Raw genomic sequence first — 19678 nt, 5'->3', positions numbered from 1 at the left:
ACTGTTGACAAAAGAAAGTTTAACAAACTGATCAGCTACTACCTTACATAAAAAGACAGCTAAGGAAGGGAGTTTGTGTTTAAACTGGGGTCATTGTGACACTGAAATCTGTAAGCAAAGCAGTATTTTACAATCAGAATATTTGACCATTGAATGGAGTGTGCCTATATGAAGAGCTAAAAAATCGCACCCACTAGTCTAAAACTGCAAGTTACAAATACGTCCTGCAGCAATGAAAAGTCTTTAAAGATCTATAATTTGGAGAGACCGCTTCACAATAATGAGAAAGTTTGCACCTTTTTGTGGAAGAAGAAAAAGTCAAGCCACGAATCTATTTCTTATTACAGCAGTGCACAGTGAAAACTAGCAGATTACACTTCTACAAGTCATAAGTGTGCATATCCATTCTTTTGGGTGTTAAAAATGAATAAATGTAATTTCCCTTCACTTGACATCATTTTAAGCGATTATGATATTCCTGAATAAAAACATATGTTTGTGCATTAAATCCCTGAAAATGTCTTGGTAGCATAGATAACCTTACTGGAAGGGCGGTGGGGAGGGGGGTTTGGGTTTAAAAACCAACTGTGGATTCTTATTTGTAAAAGGGACAGATCAAGTGAGTAATATAAAAGAATTTTCAAAGTGTTGTATATATGCCTTAAGAAGACTATCATCATGAAGTGGAGAAAATATACCTCCACTAAGACACTGCTTAAAATCAAGAAGAGCAAGAAATTTGGCAAGAATTCCTTTATATTATTTTAAAGTAAGTCTACGGATCTCCTACTTGTGTCTTTGCTAAACTAATATGTACAGTGGGCCTCTTTTTATTACTAATTAGCTGTCTGTTCTAGGTGAGTATAAGTTGATTTACTGTGGTTTATGTTTGCAGATCTAAATTGTTTCTGTGATATGGAAATTGATTGTATTTCTGATTGAAGAGACTTTTTAAATCTTAGTTTTGTTTCACTGAAACTGAGTTTGATAGTCATAAAAAAGTAATTTTTAAAACTGTCTTTGGTGCAAAGCAAGCTCAGCTCTATGAAAAAATGCAAACTCTGGCCACGATAGAAAAAAAGAAGAATGGCACCAAAAAATCAAGACATTTTGTCTCAAAACCTGCTTGGCTCTGTCAGAAATCTGAAGTTTAAGAAGACTTGTTACACAGATCACTCAACCAAGAAATGGCTTAAAAAAGTCCTGGGATGGCTTAGCCAGTTCTTAAACTTAAAACCTATAATAGAATATTAATTGAGTTAAAAAGGCATGTGTATAGAAGATTACCTTAAAGTTTGATGAAACTTCAAAATTTCAGCAAAGAGCAGTGGGATACAATTTCAAAATCAAGTTGTGCTTAGAGAGACATATCGATTAAACTTTTCTGCTTAAAAAAAAACAATTCTGCTTAAGCCCAGATAAAATACTGAAATTGGCTTGGAAAAAGTAGTCCGTTTGGAAAGGCTGAAAATTTGAAAATTTAGCAATATGAGGAACATGAGGGTTACAATGTCAAGTAGAAACCACAATTTGTGAAGTACTGCATAAAGAAATCATTTGTGAAATACAGCACAGGAAGCTGATCGTTTGAGCTATTACTCATTTAGTTATTAAAAAATTTATTTACTCGTAATAATGTGTTTAAATAATATTACGTTTGCAGTAAATGGAAACTGGACATAAAAATAAAGAAATAGTAGTTGTGCAAAAACTATGGACATGATAAGGAACTGTTAATTTTAAAATAAATATTACACCATCACAGAAGGAAGAGTCCAGGGTCAGACAAAAGTTAAAGAAGCAGGAGGAGCTGGGCATCTGTGTGCAAAAATTTCTTATATAAACAGATTGAGATATTTAAAATATTATGACCATCTAAAAGATAAAGAGGAAATGTCTAAATCTGTAAGATTTGTAAGAATATTAATTTGTATTATTTTATTTTGCATTTTTTTTATTTTTAAGCTTTAATAAGCTAAACTCTGTAAATGTTAATGTGGTCTATATTTTTACATTTTTCTTAATAAACAGTTGCAACAATCCTTAAGTGGTCTTGACTCAAGTCATCAACAAGCAATATTTCACTGCCTCCAGAGTAGAAGAGAAGAAATAAGACATTCTCTGATTGAAAAAACAAATGCAATTTCAACAAGTCAGCTTCAGGATTTTGACTGGCAGTTAAAGGTATGGTAACTTATCATTCAATGAAAATTAGGTTTGTTCAAATGAACATCAGAAATTCTGGTTGAAACTACTGGAAATATATAGGTGATTTCAGGAGAAAATAATTAAAGAATCTTAGATTATAAACCATTTAAAAGTTATAGGTAAGGTATATATTACTTTTTATAATTAGCTATCTGTTTCTAGTATATCATTTTGTCATCTGAGCAGAATAGTTTTGTATGGCATATTGTTAAAACCATGGAACATCTGAAATGCGTGGGGCATATCATGAGACACTTTTGATAAAAAAAAAATCTCTAAAAATAATTGGGCTAAAACAAAAATTGTGTGCAAGGTAAGTTGAACACAAGTGGGAGTACAAGGGAAGGACCAAAATTTTCAGAATTGGTCAATAGTATCGGAATAGGTTGTAGTCATTGAATATGTCACTAAGTATCTTATGCATGCAAGTCTGAATAATCAGTCCACAGAGTGTCATCATGCTGAGTTGATTGAATGGATATTTCTGTCATTTATTCTACAGTAGTGCAGGTGGCTTTGGCAATTTTTTTTTTCTCTATCTACCCATGCTACCGTAGCAGATTTTTAAAAGACAATGATGATCGTGTTTTTTGACATTGAAAAATTTATTCCTTGCTCTTCACAAACAGACTGCTGAGGAGTTACTGGGATGGTGTGAGGGTAAAAAAACCTTTTGAAGTGAAGACTGCCATGAGGATGAGCATTCAGCCATAAAAAATTCTGATCCAGTATATGTTTGAGGGAAGCAAGACAGTCCAACCTGGGTGAACTCAGAACATGGCAGTTAAATCCGCAGACAGATGGAGAAATGACGTTCCCCGTCATTATTTATCTGCATCTTGATCATACTCTTAGCTTAAATTTAGTTTAGTATTGGTAGTTGCCATTCTCTTTTCACTGGTAATTAACAGTCTCTTGCAAGAGTTGTTTTTTTCCCAGGCTTAAGGATCAGAGTGAATATTTAATTAGCCATTTTTACATGTCTCCAGTATAAAAATATTTTGAAATTCTAATGTAGCCTAATAAATTTAATCCACCAAGGCCTTTTCATTAATATTTGATTAGTTTGTATCATGTTATGCTGCATTTGCAAAGTGTTTGCCTTTAGTTGACTGTATATAATTTTTGCTTCTTGTGTGATATACAAAACAGAAAAGTAAATGTATTTTTTAATGACATGGCAACATGTCTTACAACTCTATATTGTATTTGTATATGTGCTCTACCATAAAACAAGCATTTCCCAGATAGCATCCTGTATCCTGAGCTCAATATACAGAAAGATCAAAATGCTTCTACATTTTTTTAATAACCTTGGAAATGCATATTAGTTTAGTTAGCCTTATTATGGCTGTGTCTGTCATATACTGACTAATGATCTAAGACAAACACAAAATTTAAAGGCTAAAAAAAGATCAAAAGCAATGTCATAATTATTAATTTCTGAAAGTTATTTGCGCACTTTGGCACTTGCTTAGCCTGAAGGTAAAATCAATCCTCTCTTTTTTGCTTAGCATTAAAATTGCCCTAAAGTACAAAACTCATGCTAAAAAGAAAAGGCTTCTTCCCAAGAAAAATGTTCTCACTTGGGAAACAAAAAAAAAAACCTCGATTTTGCTTTACAAACTTAATGATGATCTTCTTGATGTTCTTAAAATAAAGAGAGCACAGTTACATTTAATATAGTGTTGTGAAGTGTGGAGACCAATAATGTAAAATGGTTGTATTTAGATAAAGAGAACTTTACTGTTTACAAGGGACATGGAGCATGGGAAAGTTGCTATATAGATATAAAATGTATTATTGATATCATTATTTATAAACAAAATAGAGAGAAGCTTTCCATTCTAGAGTCCATTTAGAGTAACTGAGTCTAAAGTTACTGTGAGTTGAACTAGTGAGAGACAGCAAGTCTTAGCCATAGTGATTTGATATTTACAAGAACCATTCCCAGTTGTAAAACTCAAAATTATTGCCATTCCATCCAACTTCACAATCAGTGAATCGTTCTTATTTTAAGTTGATCTCATTGGTTAGCAAGCTGTCCCTTTTTATCCTCTTATTCTGAAAGGAAAAAGTTAAATCTCTCAGAATAAGTCTACTTACTTGTGGCCTACCTAGTTCCTGTTACCTAACTGCTAGGTTAGGTAACAGTAAGTGCAGTTTAGAATTGGATTAATTGGATTCAAGAGATGGATGGATAAAACTGCATCTTTCATGTTGGTACCAATTGCAAAATTTATATCCTGGTATTTATTTTAAACAGGTTTTCTAACTAGTAATAAAATTTTGCATTCCATTTTGCACTGTTGGTAGCAAGGCAAGAACCAGTTCTAGATTGCTCCTTTCAGAGAAAATGAAACATTGTTATCTCAATTATTTGCTGACAACCCTACTAAAAACATAGACTGGTGTGCGTGTTTGTTATGAAGCATAACTGAATATTTTCATTCTTACTTTGAAGACCACTGGGATACATAAAATCAATTTCCACAATAAAAGGACAAATAGAAGATCAAGTAAACTGAATTAAGTTTCTTTTTTCTTATTAGTTGTAATGCATTGACAAATTTTTGCCTTTAAAAATATGATTTCTAGTTTAGCTTCACTTAAGGAAATGTTGTATTTGTGGTATATTGCAAAATTGAATCACAGTACTCAGTTCATAAAATATTACAAATTATAATATTAAAGTAGCATGATATTGTATTGTGAATCCTTTACAATTCTTGCACCTGATAACTATCCATTCACTTTGTAAACATGCTTACTGCAATTGAGGGGCAGTATAATTCAAGTTTATAATAGTAAGTTTATAGTAGTAACATTATTTTTCATTTTTTATTTTTTTCATGTTTCAATTAATATTATACAAATTATGTTTAATATTTAAAATTTAATATTTACCATAAAGTTGTTGAGTTACTTGTATTAATTGCTTATAAATATTTATTTGGTTAATGCAACATCTGATTTTGAAATTTCTGTTTGTAAAATGTATTCAATCTTGTAATTTTTCCAATAGTGTAAATAAAGAGAAGGTCAATCTAAGCAAAATAAGGCTTTTTTTAATAGAAACATTACAGTGCAAAATTTGACTTTACAAACTACTAAGATGCAGTTCTTGAGCATAGCCTAATAGCTGTCTTTTTATTTTCACAAGTGCTATTCAGAATTTATTGCAAACATTTTAACATTTACAAGTAATGGAACGAGATGGGCGGCAAAGAAGGGAAGCAACCCTTGAAAGAAAGAAGTAGTCTAGTATAATCCATCAGTGTGGAAGGACCAAAGGAGATGGCGTGCACAGGTCATTTCCTCCCCCAAGATCATTAGATGGCAGCTCCCCTGGGTTGCGGCAGCACCACAGATTCCCATAGGACATCATGGGAACTGGAATTCTTCAACTTGGCTTTTTTGGGTTCCAGGGGTGCCGTCAGGGGGTTGTTGTTGGGGACTAGCGAGCCGGGTGATTACATAAAAGGAGCTGCCTGCATCAACTCTGAGAACCGGAGCTAGGAGTAGGTGGACAAAGCATGCGGAAGAGCAGAGGGTATAGTAACATAGTCTGTTCTAACTCTGTTTTAAGACAGACAGAGGGTTTTCAAGTAATGAACAGAAATTGGGACACCTGTGCAAACTTTTTGCTTCAACTTGCTAGGGTTAATTTAATTGCTGGCAAAAACCTGTAAGTTGTAACATACTAGTTGTTCCTTGAAGAAGCCCATTTTAAATATTCTGATATTTCATTTTTTCAGTTTTTGCTAGCCTAAACTTTAAATTTAAACCTCTGACAGTTTGTTTACCTTTTCACCATTTTAGGTAATTTGTTGCATTTCATTTGATTACATTTGAATATATTTAACTGGGAAAACTGAGGTTTTCTAAAACTTTTGACTGGTAGTGTGTATGTATTGTGTGTGTGTGTGTGTGTGTGTGTGTGTATATATATATATATATATATATATATATATATATATAGATAGATAGATATAGTTATAGATATAGATAGTATGTAATTGAAATAATTCAATATTAGTGGCATGCTATTTGCAAATGCTGACATTTTGCCATGTCAAGTAAATAATTAATTTAGCCATTCTTTATTATCTAAGTTCTTCTTTTTCTTTCTGTCTACCTCTCTACTAGTTGGCTTTGTCAAGTGATAAAATATCAGCATTACAAGCACCTTTGGTGAATCTTGACTTGGATATCAAAGAAAATGGAGCAATTACGCCACTATCAATTGAAATGAACAAAGATGAGCTACAAAATTTAATCAGTTCATTAGAGGCTGCAAATAAGGTATTCTATCTTTAATTATTAGCCTAAGTAATTAGGTTTACTAATATACTTCAAGATGTGGAAATCTCATTTTCATCACTATATTTTTAGTGTTCAGATTTAATTTAGGCTCTCAGATTTACCAATGTAAGTAACAGCATATTGGTTATATATTGCTCAAAAAATTACAGGATCACTTTTTAATCAGAGTATAGCATCAAGTCAGTGAAACTTCTGGGCTATTGATCTGGTCAGTTAAGTAGCAGAAGGGGGTTATTAATCAGTTTCAGTTGCTTTGGTGTTAATGAAATTAACAACAGGTGCACTAGAGGGGCAAAAATGGGATGACCCCAAAACAGGTGGAGGCCACTGACATTATTCCCTCATCATCTTTTCTGACTGTTTTTTCACTAGTTTTGCATTTGGCTATGGTCAAGTTTCACTACTGGTAGAATGAGACAATACCTGCACCCTACAGAGGTTGCACAGGTAGTCCAACTTCTCCAGGATGGTACATCAATACGTGCCATTCCCAGAAGGTTTGCTGTGTCTCCCAGCACAGTCTCAAGGGCATGGAGGAGATTTCAGCAGACAGGCAGCTGAACAGAAAGTCCTTAACCCATCAGCAGGACTGGTATCTGCTCCTTTGGGCAAGGAGGAACAGGATGAGCACTGCCAGCGGCCTACGAATTGACTTCCAGCAGACCACTGGTGTGAATGTCTCTGACCAAACAATCAGAAACAGACTTCATGAGTGTGGCCTGAGGTCCCAACGTCCTCTAGTGGGCCCTGTGCTTACTGCCCGGCACCATGGAGCTCAATTGGCATTTGCCATAGTATACCAGAATTGTGAGGTCGACTACTGGTGCCCTGTGCTTTCCACAGATGAAAGCAGGTTCACCCTGAGCACATGTAACAGACATGAAAGGGTCTGGAGAAGCCATGGAGAAGATTATGCTGCCTGTAACATTGTTCAGCATGACCAGTTTGGTGGTGGTTCAGTGATAGTCTTGGGAGTCATATCCGTGGAGGGACTCGCAGACCTCTACAGACTAGACAACTGCACTTTGAGTGCCAGTAGGTATCTGGATGAAATTCTTTTACCCATTGTCAGACCCTATGCTGGTGCAGTGGGTCTTAGGTTCCTCCTGGTGCTTGACAATGCCCAGTCTCTTGTTACGAGAGTATGCAGGCAGTTCCTGGAGGAGGAAGGAATTGATACCACTGACTGGCCCCATGCTTGCCTGACCTCAATACAGTAGAACACCTCTGGGACATTATTTTTTGGTCCATCTGATACCGCCAGGTTGCACCTCAGAGTGTCCAGGAGCTCAGTGATGCTCTGGTCCAGATCTTGAAGGAGATCCCCCAGGACACCATCCGTCGTCTCATTAGGAACGTGCCCCTCCGTTTCAGGTATGCGTACAAGCCCGTGGGAGCCATACAAACTACCTAGTACGATTTTGAGTTGCTGCAATGAAATTTCTGCAAAATGGACTAGCCTGCTGCATCATTTTTTCACTTTGATTTTCGGGGTGTCTTTGAATTCAGCTCTCTGTAGGTTGATAATTATCATTTCCATCAAATGATGTGGCATCCTTTTGTTCCAAACACATTATCCAGTCCATATCAGTACAGATATCCAGCATGATTTTTTCCAATTGAGAACTGATGTGTTTTCAAAGTGTTCCTTTAGTTTTACAGAATCCAGGTTTGTTGTAGATGTTGCAGTGAAGATAATCCTGAATCTAACTGAACAAAACTTAATGATAACTTTTTTTACCAGATAATCATGCTATGATAGCTTAGTGCTAATTTGACATACTCAAGGTGATGGTGTAGTTCACAGGCCACATTATTTAGTAAGTATTCTAGATAAAACCACTTAACTTGTTAAACAATTGGTCCAGATTATTAGATATGACTTGCATATAGATATATTAGATATGACAGCAATTTTGTACCACTTCATATTGCAGAACCATACAAGGAATAAGATAATTCAATTACAGAATTTTACTTTGAAATTAAAACATATAGTAATCACTTTTAATTTATAGTTATTTCATATTTTATACACAGTGTTAGAGATTTGCCATAATTTGCTGAAAAAATGTTAGGTTACTTTAATGGTTTATGTACATGCTATGGGACAGATAGGAAATTTGGGTTTCCCACTGGGAAATTTCACATTATTGAAGTTGTAGCTTCCAGTAGGACAATTCAGAGAAAACCGTACTGGCTGTATTAGCCAGGGAGTAATGTATTTTTAACCCTTTACCTTTTTAAGTTATATTAAAAAAAAAAAAAAAATCAGTAAAACAGTACATTTTTGTGGTCAGCCTTTTTTGGAGCAGTGCAATATATGGTTAATATGTTTATTTTCATTTTAATGTCACAAAAAAAGTAAATCACTTTTTGTGGTGAATGAAGTTGCAAATTAACAGGAATCTCGTGTTTCTCTCGTAACTCCAATCTGAAATTTATGTCGTTTTAATAAAATGGTTAAACTCAGCATAAATATGCAGTAGTTAAAATGATCTTCTTCTTAAACCAGAGGATTTTGTAGTTTTTTTTGTGTGATTAAATGTTTTAGCATAAATATTTTTTTAAATCCTAAGACATTTTAAGTATTTGTTATAAGTCAAATTTGCCTTAACCACATATACCTAATATATCTCTTTAACTTTTAAATATTTCTGTGACTGTGTTTTAGAATAATTCAAATTGGGTGTTCTGCTGGCATGTTTTTAGTATCAGGGGCCTCTTTGTGAATGCCACATCACACCCATGACATTGATAATATGTCTATGCCAATTAGAGCTACAACCCCTTTCTGGTGAAGCTTTTCAGGAAAGCCCAGATTGCCAAAATTACCCCAAGAGCACAGCAATGACTCATTCAAGAAGTCACAGAGGGTCCCAGAAGACCACCTAAGAACAGCAGGCGTTTCTAGTCTCAGACAGGTTTAGTGTTCATGACTCTGTGATGGGAAGGAGACTAAGTAAAAATGGTACAGTCGACCCTTGACATACGACCGGCCTGACATGCGAACAACTTGATTTACGACCAACATCTTGCGTTACGACCCGAAAGCGGTCACGTGTATCTGCTTGTGCGATTGTAAACAAACAGCAGAGAGCGTTCATAAGCATCAGTCAGAGCTCAGATACATGTGTTTGTGGATGTAATTTCGGTCAGTGCAGTGATTTATCTATATATAATTCACTACGCATAATTGCTAAGGAAGGAAGAGAAGGTAACAAAGGTAAAGAAAGCGATTGCTAAGGGATGTTAGCTAGCGGGCTGGCGCAGCACATGATGATGTCATCAGGCTGAGTCAGCACCGGCTTGCTTTGGAGTTTTTTATTACAGCAGCTCACAACACGACCAGCTTTGAACTGAGTGCTCGACTACTGTCATTATTAACTTGAGAAACAGCGATCACAATCGAAACGAAGAAGGAAATTGTGCGGAAATATGAGAGTGGTATTCGTGTGACCGATCTCGCTAATATGTACAGCATGCTGAAATCCACCATCTCGACAATTTTACAAAGAAAAGATTTGCATAAGGAGGCTCCTTCTAAACACTAACCACCTTCCGTTTTATTCTCCTCCTCCTCCCTTCCTGCAGCCCACAGATGTCAAATTAAATGATGAATACAGTATGAAATTGTTGTTTCTGGTAGGCTAGGCATTTTTTATAACTTTTTGGTTAGTACATTAGAAAAATTATTACTGTTTTGGTAAATTATGCACATTATACAACCATTTTTTATTATGAAAAGGTTAAGTAGGTATTGCTATGGGAGGTTCAGAGCGCATTATGGGTATTTCCATTATTTCTTTTGGGAAAAATAGTCTTGACTTACAACCAACTTGAGTTTCAACCAGCCCTCGCGAACTAATTGAGTTCATAAGTCAAGGGTCCACTGTATTTATGAGAGAGTACTATCAAACTTTAAATCAATGGAAAAAAAAAAAAACTGGATGATAACCAAGCCTTTTGGAAAAATATTTGATTGGCAGGAGGTGGAGGAGGTTGGGAGCATGCGCTGATAGCACAATGCCACATCCACCACACACTGAACAACCTGGATTGGGACTCGGGTACAGTGGGTGACACCTCAGCACCACACTGGAACAGTGTGAGGTTTTTACAGTGGCTGGAGTGCCAGTCCTACTACCAAACCCCAAGTTGGAGGACCTGCTTACAGGGCTGGATGCAGATTAACATCACACCCAGGACAGAGCAATTGCAGGTTGAGAGTCTTTTCTGGCATTCACAGGATTTGAACCAGATAAGTGAAAAATAGAACTTTGTGGACACAAACATTCCAGCTATGTCTGGTGTAAAGATTATGAGCCCTTTCACAGTAAAAACATGTCGCTACAGTAAAAATATGTTGATAATAGTATCATGGTGTGGGGATGCTTTGCTGTTTCAGAACCAGGAAGACTTAACATTTTTGAAGGAACAATGAATTTTGAACATTATCAGAATATTCTTAAGACCAATGGCGCATCTGTTTGTGACCTGAAGCAGAAGTATAATTTAATTGTGCAGTAGGATGATGACCCCACACACAAAAGCAAACCTATAGCTGATTGGAACACAACAAACAAAATTAAAGTCCTGGGGCGTCATGCATCAAAATGTGCGTACACACAAAAAAATTCAGATGCAGAAAACCATGCGCAAGCCAACTTCCACACCCTTCTGTTACATAAATCCCTGTCTGTGTGAAATGTAATGCTCGTGCATGCACCTACCTCCCCTCCCAGACTTCTCCCAGAATTATGCCTCTTTAAATATGCAAATCAATATAAATATTGCCTTAAGTTCAGCGTTCTGGAAAAGACAGTGGCAAAAGCACGGGGAGAGAATATCAGCGAATACCAAGTGGAGGCAAGGAAAAACGTACTATTTGTTTATTTAAGCAGTTTTCAGAAAGTTCAGAAAGTTGCACAGTGCCGAAATAATAAAAAAGAAGTTGTTAAATATCAAAGTCGCCATGAAAAGGCGAGTTGTAACCCACTTTCTGAGTGTCATATGGAAGCTTATTAGTGTACAGAGAAAAGAAAAAAATAGGGACACCCCTTGGAAGCTTGAAATGTCAACTTTAATCTCGAAATTTCCACTTTAATCACTTAGTTTATTTTGTCATTAAAGTAGAACATCTTAATCTTAAAATCTTTTCATTTACTAGTTTCTCAGATCCCATCATATCTAAAGTAGCAGGTTAAATGCTTCGTATTCTGTGTGTTCTATGTACTCTAGTATATCCAAAGTAGCAGCTTAAATGCTTTGTATTCTGTGTGTTGTTCTATGTAATCTATGTGTGTGAGATTCTTCAAAACGTTTAAGGAACATTGAAATATATTCATAGTACATGTTTAATTATTCCATTCATCTATCCATCCAGGGTCGCGTCAGTCCCAGGAAGAATAGAGCGCGAGGCAGGAACAATCCCTGAATGGGACACCAGTTCATTGCTACTGCTGTCCACATGTTTAATATCAGTACACGTTATTTAAATGGAGTTAAAAATTTATCTGTATAATGTAATATATATGCTTTAATGCATTTCATCTGAAAAATGATATCAAGAGCTCCAAGAATATAGCGCTTGGAAATCTACAACAACTTAGAAGCCAGTCGTCATCATCTGTAAATACCAGCTCCCTTCTATTGAATTGGAATGAATTTCTTTATTGTTATTGTATGGTACAATGAGATTCAATATGCAAATCCTCCATAAACTTATTTTCCTATAAATTGGTAAAATAGCAAAAACAATAATAATAATAATAATAAATGAAACATATACAATATGAAAGCATAAGTGGCACAGGCTGTGCAATATTACAACTGTAATGCAAGTTTACAGTGAGGTACAGTGATCCCTCGCTATATCGCGCGTTGACTTTTGCGGCTTCACTCCATCGCGGATTTTAAATGTAAGCATATCTAAATATACAGTATATCACGGATTTTTTGCTGGTTCACGGATTTCTGCGGGCAATGGGTCTTTTAATTTATGGTACATGCTTCCTCAGTTTGTTTGCCCAGTTGATTTCATACAAGGGACGCTATTGGCGGATGGCTGAGAAGCTACCCAATCGGAGCACATATTACATATTAAATAAAACTCCACAATGATATACCCGTGTGGTGCATCGCACACTTAAAAGCTCTAACAACACATATTGATTTTTGATTATTTGCTTTTCTCTGTCTCTTGCACTCTCTGACATCCTCTGCTCCTGACTGAGGGGGTGTGAGCAGAGGGGCTGTTTGCTTAGAGGATATGGACGCTCCTCTAAAAAATGCTGAAAGACTACCTTCACATTGCTCCCTTCCTTGCTGCTGCTTTATCGAGTTGCTTCTCATACTTAAAAGCCCAACAGCACGTATTGGTTTTTGATTGTTTGCTTTTTGCTCTCTCTCTCTCTCACATTCTCTCCCCCTGACGTGCACTCCTTTGAAGAGGAAGATATGTTTGCATTCTTTTAATTGTGAGAAAGAACTGTCATCTCTGTCTTGTCATGGAGCACAGTTTAAACTTTTGACTAAAGGGTGTTATTTCATGTATGGAGGGCTGTAATGATGTTAAAAAAACGTATTTAGAAGGTCGTAAACAGGTTTTATTTACTCTAACTGCGAAAATATTAGATTTATAAATAAAGAATCCTACTTCGTGGAAATTCATTTATCGTGGTAGAGTCTGGAATGCATTAACCACAATAAACGAGGTTTTACTGTATAACTGTGCGGAGAATATTTATAAACCGTGTGGGAGAGTTTATAAGGGCTTAAAATATATAAAAATAACCATACAAACATATGGTTTCTGCTTCGCGGATTTTCACCTATCGCGGGGGGTTCTGGAACACAACCCCTGCGATCGAGGAGGGATTACTGTAATTGTACTTATAAGTATAAACAGTTCTACCGGGAGCACCAGACAAACTGATTGAGTGCATTTATATCTCTTGGGATGAAATAGGGGTGGGCGGTATGAACAAAATTCTATATCAGGGTTTTTTCTAAATTATCCCTGTTTCACGATATTCAACGGTATTTTTTTCCCCATGCATGAGTGGATGTTAACCACATTTTCCACTGCAATTTCTGGCTAAGAATAACCTATTCCACTGTCAAGATTATTGTAAATTATACAAAAAAAAATAATGTGCACACAAGTATTAATACAGTTTTGCATTGCCCCATAAAGTGATAGTTTTCAAGGGGGTGGCACTAATGGAGAAGGTATCACATTGCATGACAGATGTAGTCAAAATATAGAACCTTTTTATTGAACAAATTTTGCAAAAACAAACTATAATTTTGACAACATATTTTCAACCATACAAAGAGGCATTTAGACTTAGTAAAATATCCAGAAGTGCTTGTCAAAAATTTTATTGCACCGAATATGTCTTAGAAAAACAATAAATAGTAAATATTTTTTGTAAACCAAATACACTTTCTGTTTATGTTAACAATCTCTATCCACTGACACGTTAAAGTGACTTTTTAAACAACTTTATCATCATTAAACTGCATAATATTTAAACTAATAAATAATAACAATAAAATAAATAATAGTATTATTACTGATAGTTGCACTATTACTTCAAGACTTCAAGCCCAGGTGCATTACACAATATTCAACTTGGTGATGACATCTTTACCAACTGAACCATCATTTAGGCAAACTGCATTAATATGGACCTTGCTATACTGGGAAGAAAAAAACAAACTATATGTCGAGAACAAAGTCAACATTTCCACTTTATTCTCGCCACTTATGTTGAGATTAAAGTCGACATTTCCACTTTATTCTCATAGTTTACTTCATAATTAAAGTAGAATGTCGTAAACTAAACTTCTTCCTAAAATCAATGTTTAATCAATTACTTAATTTACCCTGTCATAAATTAATGCAGCACAATAAATGCTTTGTGTTATGTTCCCTGACCCAGTGGTTAATCACTACGCTTCTTAAACTGACTTCCTCCGCACTAAGAGAAGACAGCAATCACCATACAGAATCCATTCACTTCATGATATTCCTGCTTTCTGAAAATTTAGAATGCTAAGATAAATACTTGATATCATTTTCATGATGAAATGCATTAAAGCAGGTATTACACATGCACGGTAGTGAGGCGGTAGTGCTGCTCCCTCGCAGTAAGGGGTCCCCAGGTGTATGTTCAATGTAGAGAACTTTATGGCAGGTGTGACGAGGCTCCAAAAAACTGGATGTATGAATAGCTATCGTACAGGTTTAACTTATATATTGTGCAAATGTTGGGTTTCTGTTCTGCTGGTCGGAGACACAAACACAAAATTCAATGCATGTTCTTCTGAGTGGACTATCTTTATTGCATGCATGCTCTCTCTGTCTGACGTACCAAAACCCCAGTTCCTTTTTCCTTCCTTCCTTTTTCTTTTACCACATAACCAATCACCACACGATAAACGTCTTTGTGAAATTAAAAGTAGTTATAAACTTAGCCCACGGAGTGTTCAGAACTTTAAAAATATCTTTGTTATACATGTTTAATTATGCCATCCATTCAGAGTTGCGCCCATCTCTGAACGAGTCGCCAGCACATCGCAGGATGAATACAAGCAAAACATACAAGAGCAGCAACAATATAGCACAACAAAACCCCACATCCTACGTGACTTTGAAAGAAAACTGAAACACGCCGAGTAAACCCACCAGAAAAACATGCAAATGCAAGTCAGGCACACCGCCGTGCCCCCATATGATTAATGTATGCTTTAATGCGTTTCACCATGAAAATTATATTAAGTATTTATCTTAGCATTCTAAATGTTCAGAGAGCAGGAAGATCATGAAGTGAATGTATTCTGTTAGGCGATCACTGCTGGGCCTCCTCTTAGTGCAAGAAGAAGTCAGTTTAAGAATCACTTAACAAAAAACATTTAATGTGCTATATAACTTATGACGGGGTTTGAGAAAATCTAGTGAATTAAATATTCATTTTACGATGAAGTTTAGTTTACAATGGTCTACTTTAATGACAAATTACGAGAATAAAGTCAACATGTCGTCACACTATTACACAGTACCCAGGTACATTACACTGTATTGAAAACAAATAAAACAATTACAACTTGGCTTGCACTATTATCCAGTAGTATAGAAACAGTATTTACACATCTGACCTTTTAAAACTAAAGTTATCTCCAGGCGACGGACGTGACTCCTTTTTTTCGCCAAAAGTTCTTCTGTTCATCATGTTCAACTTTGCTTTTAGTTCAGTTTCGGAATGCTCTCTGTCCATTTTCACCGCGCGGTGCTACTGTCCACTATTTGGTGGTGTAGCAGTGAAAAAAAGCCCTAGTGCAACAAATCTGTGTTTAGCGGTGTAGCAGTGAAAAAGGTCCCCACTTGAACAGTTTCTCGCTGCGCCATGTTCCGAACGTCGTTTAGGCAATTTAAATCGGTGTTGCGGTATAAGAAAAATCCATATCATAAAAAAAATAAACGGTTTTCGGTATGTACCGGTATACCGCCCAGCAGCAGCAGGAACAGCAAAATTGATTTATATAGCACATTTTCATACAACAATGTAGCTCAAAGTGCTTCACAAGATAAAGAGAAAGTTACAAGAAAAGAAAAACAATACTACATTTATAGTTATTGTATAGTATGCTGAGCCTTAATTGGATATTCACTAATAAGAATTGAATTATTTGCTGATTTCTCCTCTTCTCTTTGTTGCCCAATTACTTTTTATTATTCTTAGCAATTCTGCTACAAGTGCTGAAATGTAAAAAAGCTAAAACAAAAAAAGTGATTGAGCTTTGTATAAAAGTTGATGTAAGACAAAGTTTGTGAATGGGCTGTTTTTTTAAATTTCAGGCTCTAAAGCAGGCAAAAATAAGGGTCCTTAAAGTACATACAGACTTAGAGTGCAGTATTTCTTGCTTAATTGTCTCAAAACTACCCCCAATGTGAGCTGTTAAGTTTCTTTCTCAGCACTAGGATGAAACAGTTTCTGAACCACGAGGTTCGTGCAGGAAAGGCTCTGAAGTGTTTGCTGAATGAGAGAAGTGTAAATAGACTGTGTCAAGAGTGGAGAGAATTATTGGGGTACAGCTTCTAGCACACGCTGCCTCAGCAATCTATTTCAGAGCTTTCCGATCAGCTGCTGTAGAGCTGCGATTCCACACTCGGACACAGTGGGTTAAAATACTCAGTGGTGCACCGAGAGTAAAACCGCTAAACCAGCTATAGTGCTTGGAATAGTTTGGCCATTCTTTGCACCATTATATGGTTACGTGTTGATTACAATCGCATGCCTTAAACTAAAATACAATATGCGGTTAATGTCAGTGTATTTGATAAAGCCACATCAGGGATGTGAATCTAAAAAATAAAGGGAAGCCACCCAGGAACATTAGCACTGCTTTGACCTTGTGTGCCGCCCGTTTGCAAAACTGAGTCAAAAATGTGCGTACGCTATGGTTTGAGCTGGCATGAAAATGTGCACGGCTAAAGTTTAGTTTTTGTATATTGTGATGTGATCGTGGAAACTGGCATACGCAACATTTTTGTGCGTACACGCCGTTTATACATGAGGCCCCTATGGTGGTCTAGTCAAAGTCCTGACTTAAACCAGCCAGTTCAGGGCATATGCTGTCCAGGCAGGGGCCTAGGTCACCTTCTAGTGGTCAGGGCACATCACTGCAACCCTTTGTAGAAATTCCTGTTTTTATTTTATTTATTTATTTATTTTAAAGTTTTCAGACCGGTTGTATGTTGTGTGCCACAGCAGCACCTGTACTATGCACAGCACAATGTGTGTGCTATTGCATGCACTAGTGCAGTCAGTGTGCCAGGTGTCTCGTGTGACATATGGCCTCCTTGCTACCACCAGTGTGCTGCTCCGTTGACTGTGAGGCAGAGCTGCTTCAACTCTGGCAGTTAGCCACTGCCAGGACCTGGATTCAGTAATCACCCCCTGGTCTTCTCACGTGACGACTAGCCTGCCAGATGGACACAGCTGGGTCCCAGTTCCCTCCTCCTCCTCAAGCATGGCACTGCAGGGTGAGTGACAGCTGACCCAGGCGCAGTCCAGACTCCAGTGAATGCCAGTCCAGGCAGTTTCCTCCTGTCATCACTACCACCTGGTTGGCTTGTTTCTTGGGTTTGGAGGTACTAGGAATAGGATAATGTTGTAAATTATTTTGCCATAAGAAAGTCAAGCTATGTCCAGTCCCTCCATTTACCTGTGCTGTTTTTCTAATAGTATTTATTTCCTTCTATTATATATAGAATATAAAGTCTATTAAGTAAATTATTCACAAGCAAAATTGTTCTATTTTGTTATTTTATTGTTCTATAAAACTTTTGTAGAGTTCTACTTTTATTGTTTTATTATTTTTTTATTCTATTTACATTTGTATATTTTTAATTAAATAAGTGATTGACCTGTGTTACTAGGATATTCTGTATGTGTATGTCTCTGCATGGTATTGTGAAATTGGGACAGATTTTATTGCCTTCGGCAACAAAACTGTCAAACGGCCTTGGAATTGAACTCAATAGTTATGCAGTGACAGGACATGAAGTAAGCAGCTCATACTTTTATATGTTCCGGTATTTCTAAGTGAATGCAGTTCTGCAAAGAAACAGTGAGGTTAGACTGGTATAAAATTATAGGAAGTATTTAGTTGTGAAAGAGCTGTAACAACCTGTTGGAACTCTGGGTCAATAAATAATGATTTAAAAACTGTTATTGTGTGTTCACTCAAATTTCCTTCCTGTGTTATTACATTTTATGTAAAGGTCTGATGCAGTTAATTTTGTAAAATCTTACATTTTTTTTAACAATGTATCTGTTTATGTAATGTAACTAATTAATTTTCTTTGAATTTGCCAGGTTGTCCTACAATTGAAATAAATCTTACATTTTACATTGAAGCAGAAAATTAAACCACTCACCGCCTGTGAAGCAACAGAGAAGAACAATGGCATCATCAAGTGCCCTTGCATAAAAGGCACATACTGTTCAATTTCCAGCAGATCCCAACAAATACATGAGGAAAATCCCAATATTAAGAGAGAAGCGTACACATGTGAATTCTAACGATAATATAAAGAAAGGTGTTTGACCATATTGCAGTCTAACTTTTTATGGAACTTTCCATGACATGTGTACAAAGATGGTATAGTTTTGTATTTTATAGTTTAGTGTATGAAACTTTTATAAACATATTATGCTCTCAGTGACTTAATTACACTTAATTAGTTTGCTTATACACGTTTATTAAATAAGTAATTGATGTAACCAGCAGAAGGCTACTTAAAGTTATGTCTTTTTTTTATTTCTGTATTATACCATCCAGGTTTGTAAAGAACAATTACTTTTCATCATGTGTGCAGTGAACAACAAAAAACACAGGAATATACTGAAATAGCAGCGTGCTGTTAACTTGGGTATCCCTAAATAAAGAGTAAACACCTGCAAGTTGTTTTTTGTGCATTGCTTATAATTACAGATTCATTACGAACAAGAATTATTGTAATGCTAAACTTTTGAAAATGCCTTTTTAGAAGGAATTTAAAGCAGGTAATTATTACAGTTGATTAATATTGAAGTTTATCAAGTGTTGTGCAATTTATGTTTTTGATAAATATTTAATAGTGAAGGTTTCTACCTGCAATTCTAAAAGGGAAAATAATCATTTTTCACTACTGTAGATTAAAAATTGTGTTGTTAAAATGCACACGGGTCTATAGTCAAATATGCAAGCATATATGTATTTGTGTATAACCATATGTGCTTTTAGGGGTAACATTAAAAATAATAAACACTGTGTTAAACTTAAGTACTGGTGGACTTTCACTTTGTATTAAGTGTAGAGACCTGAGCATCTCTTCAGCACAGACTTTTATAAGACTGATGTAGTGGTGCATTGTCCTTGTTTATTTTATAGACTCATTCTTATTTATTAAGGTTGAAGTACTTCAAGTACAGTCAACATGTTTTGAACTCTTTAGATTTAAAATTGTTACACAAAATTTAACAGACTTGTTACCAGTTAAGCAAATATGCGACAATGTGCTGATACAGCGAATTGCCACACCCACCACATGAAAAACCAACTCAGGAACCCAGATTAGGACCCAGGTGCA

General features: G+C 35.9%; 1 protein-coding gene across 1 annotated transcript in view; it reads left to right on the top strand.

Moving 5' to 3' along the window:
- Positions 1 to 19402, top strand: part of commd8 (COMM domain containing 8) — an 85734-nt gene extending 66332 nt beyond the window's left edge. The window contains exons 3-5 of the mRNA XM_039751391.1: positions 2032 to 2184; positions 6358 to 6513; positions 18423 to 19402. Coding sequence (XP_039607325.1) covers positions 2032 to 2184; positions 6358 to 6513; positions 18423 to 18443 — 330 coding nt within the window. The 3' untranslated portion in view covers positions 18444 to 19402. The remainder of the gene's footprint in view (positions 1 to 2031; positions 2185 to 6357; positions 6514 to 18422) is intronic.
- Positions 19403 to 19678: the final 276 nt, after the last annotated feature.

Source organism: Polypterus senegalus, chromosome 4, assembly GCF_016835505.1.
Source record: "Polypterus senegalus isolate Bchr_013 chromosome 4, ASM1683550v1, whole genome shotgun sequence".
NCBI lineage: Eukaryota > Metazoa > Chordata > Cladistia > Polypteriformes > Polypteridae > Polypterus > Polypterus senegalus.
Note: the sequence above shows the minus strand (reverse complement) of the source record. Positions and strands in the feature narration are given on the sequence as shown.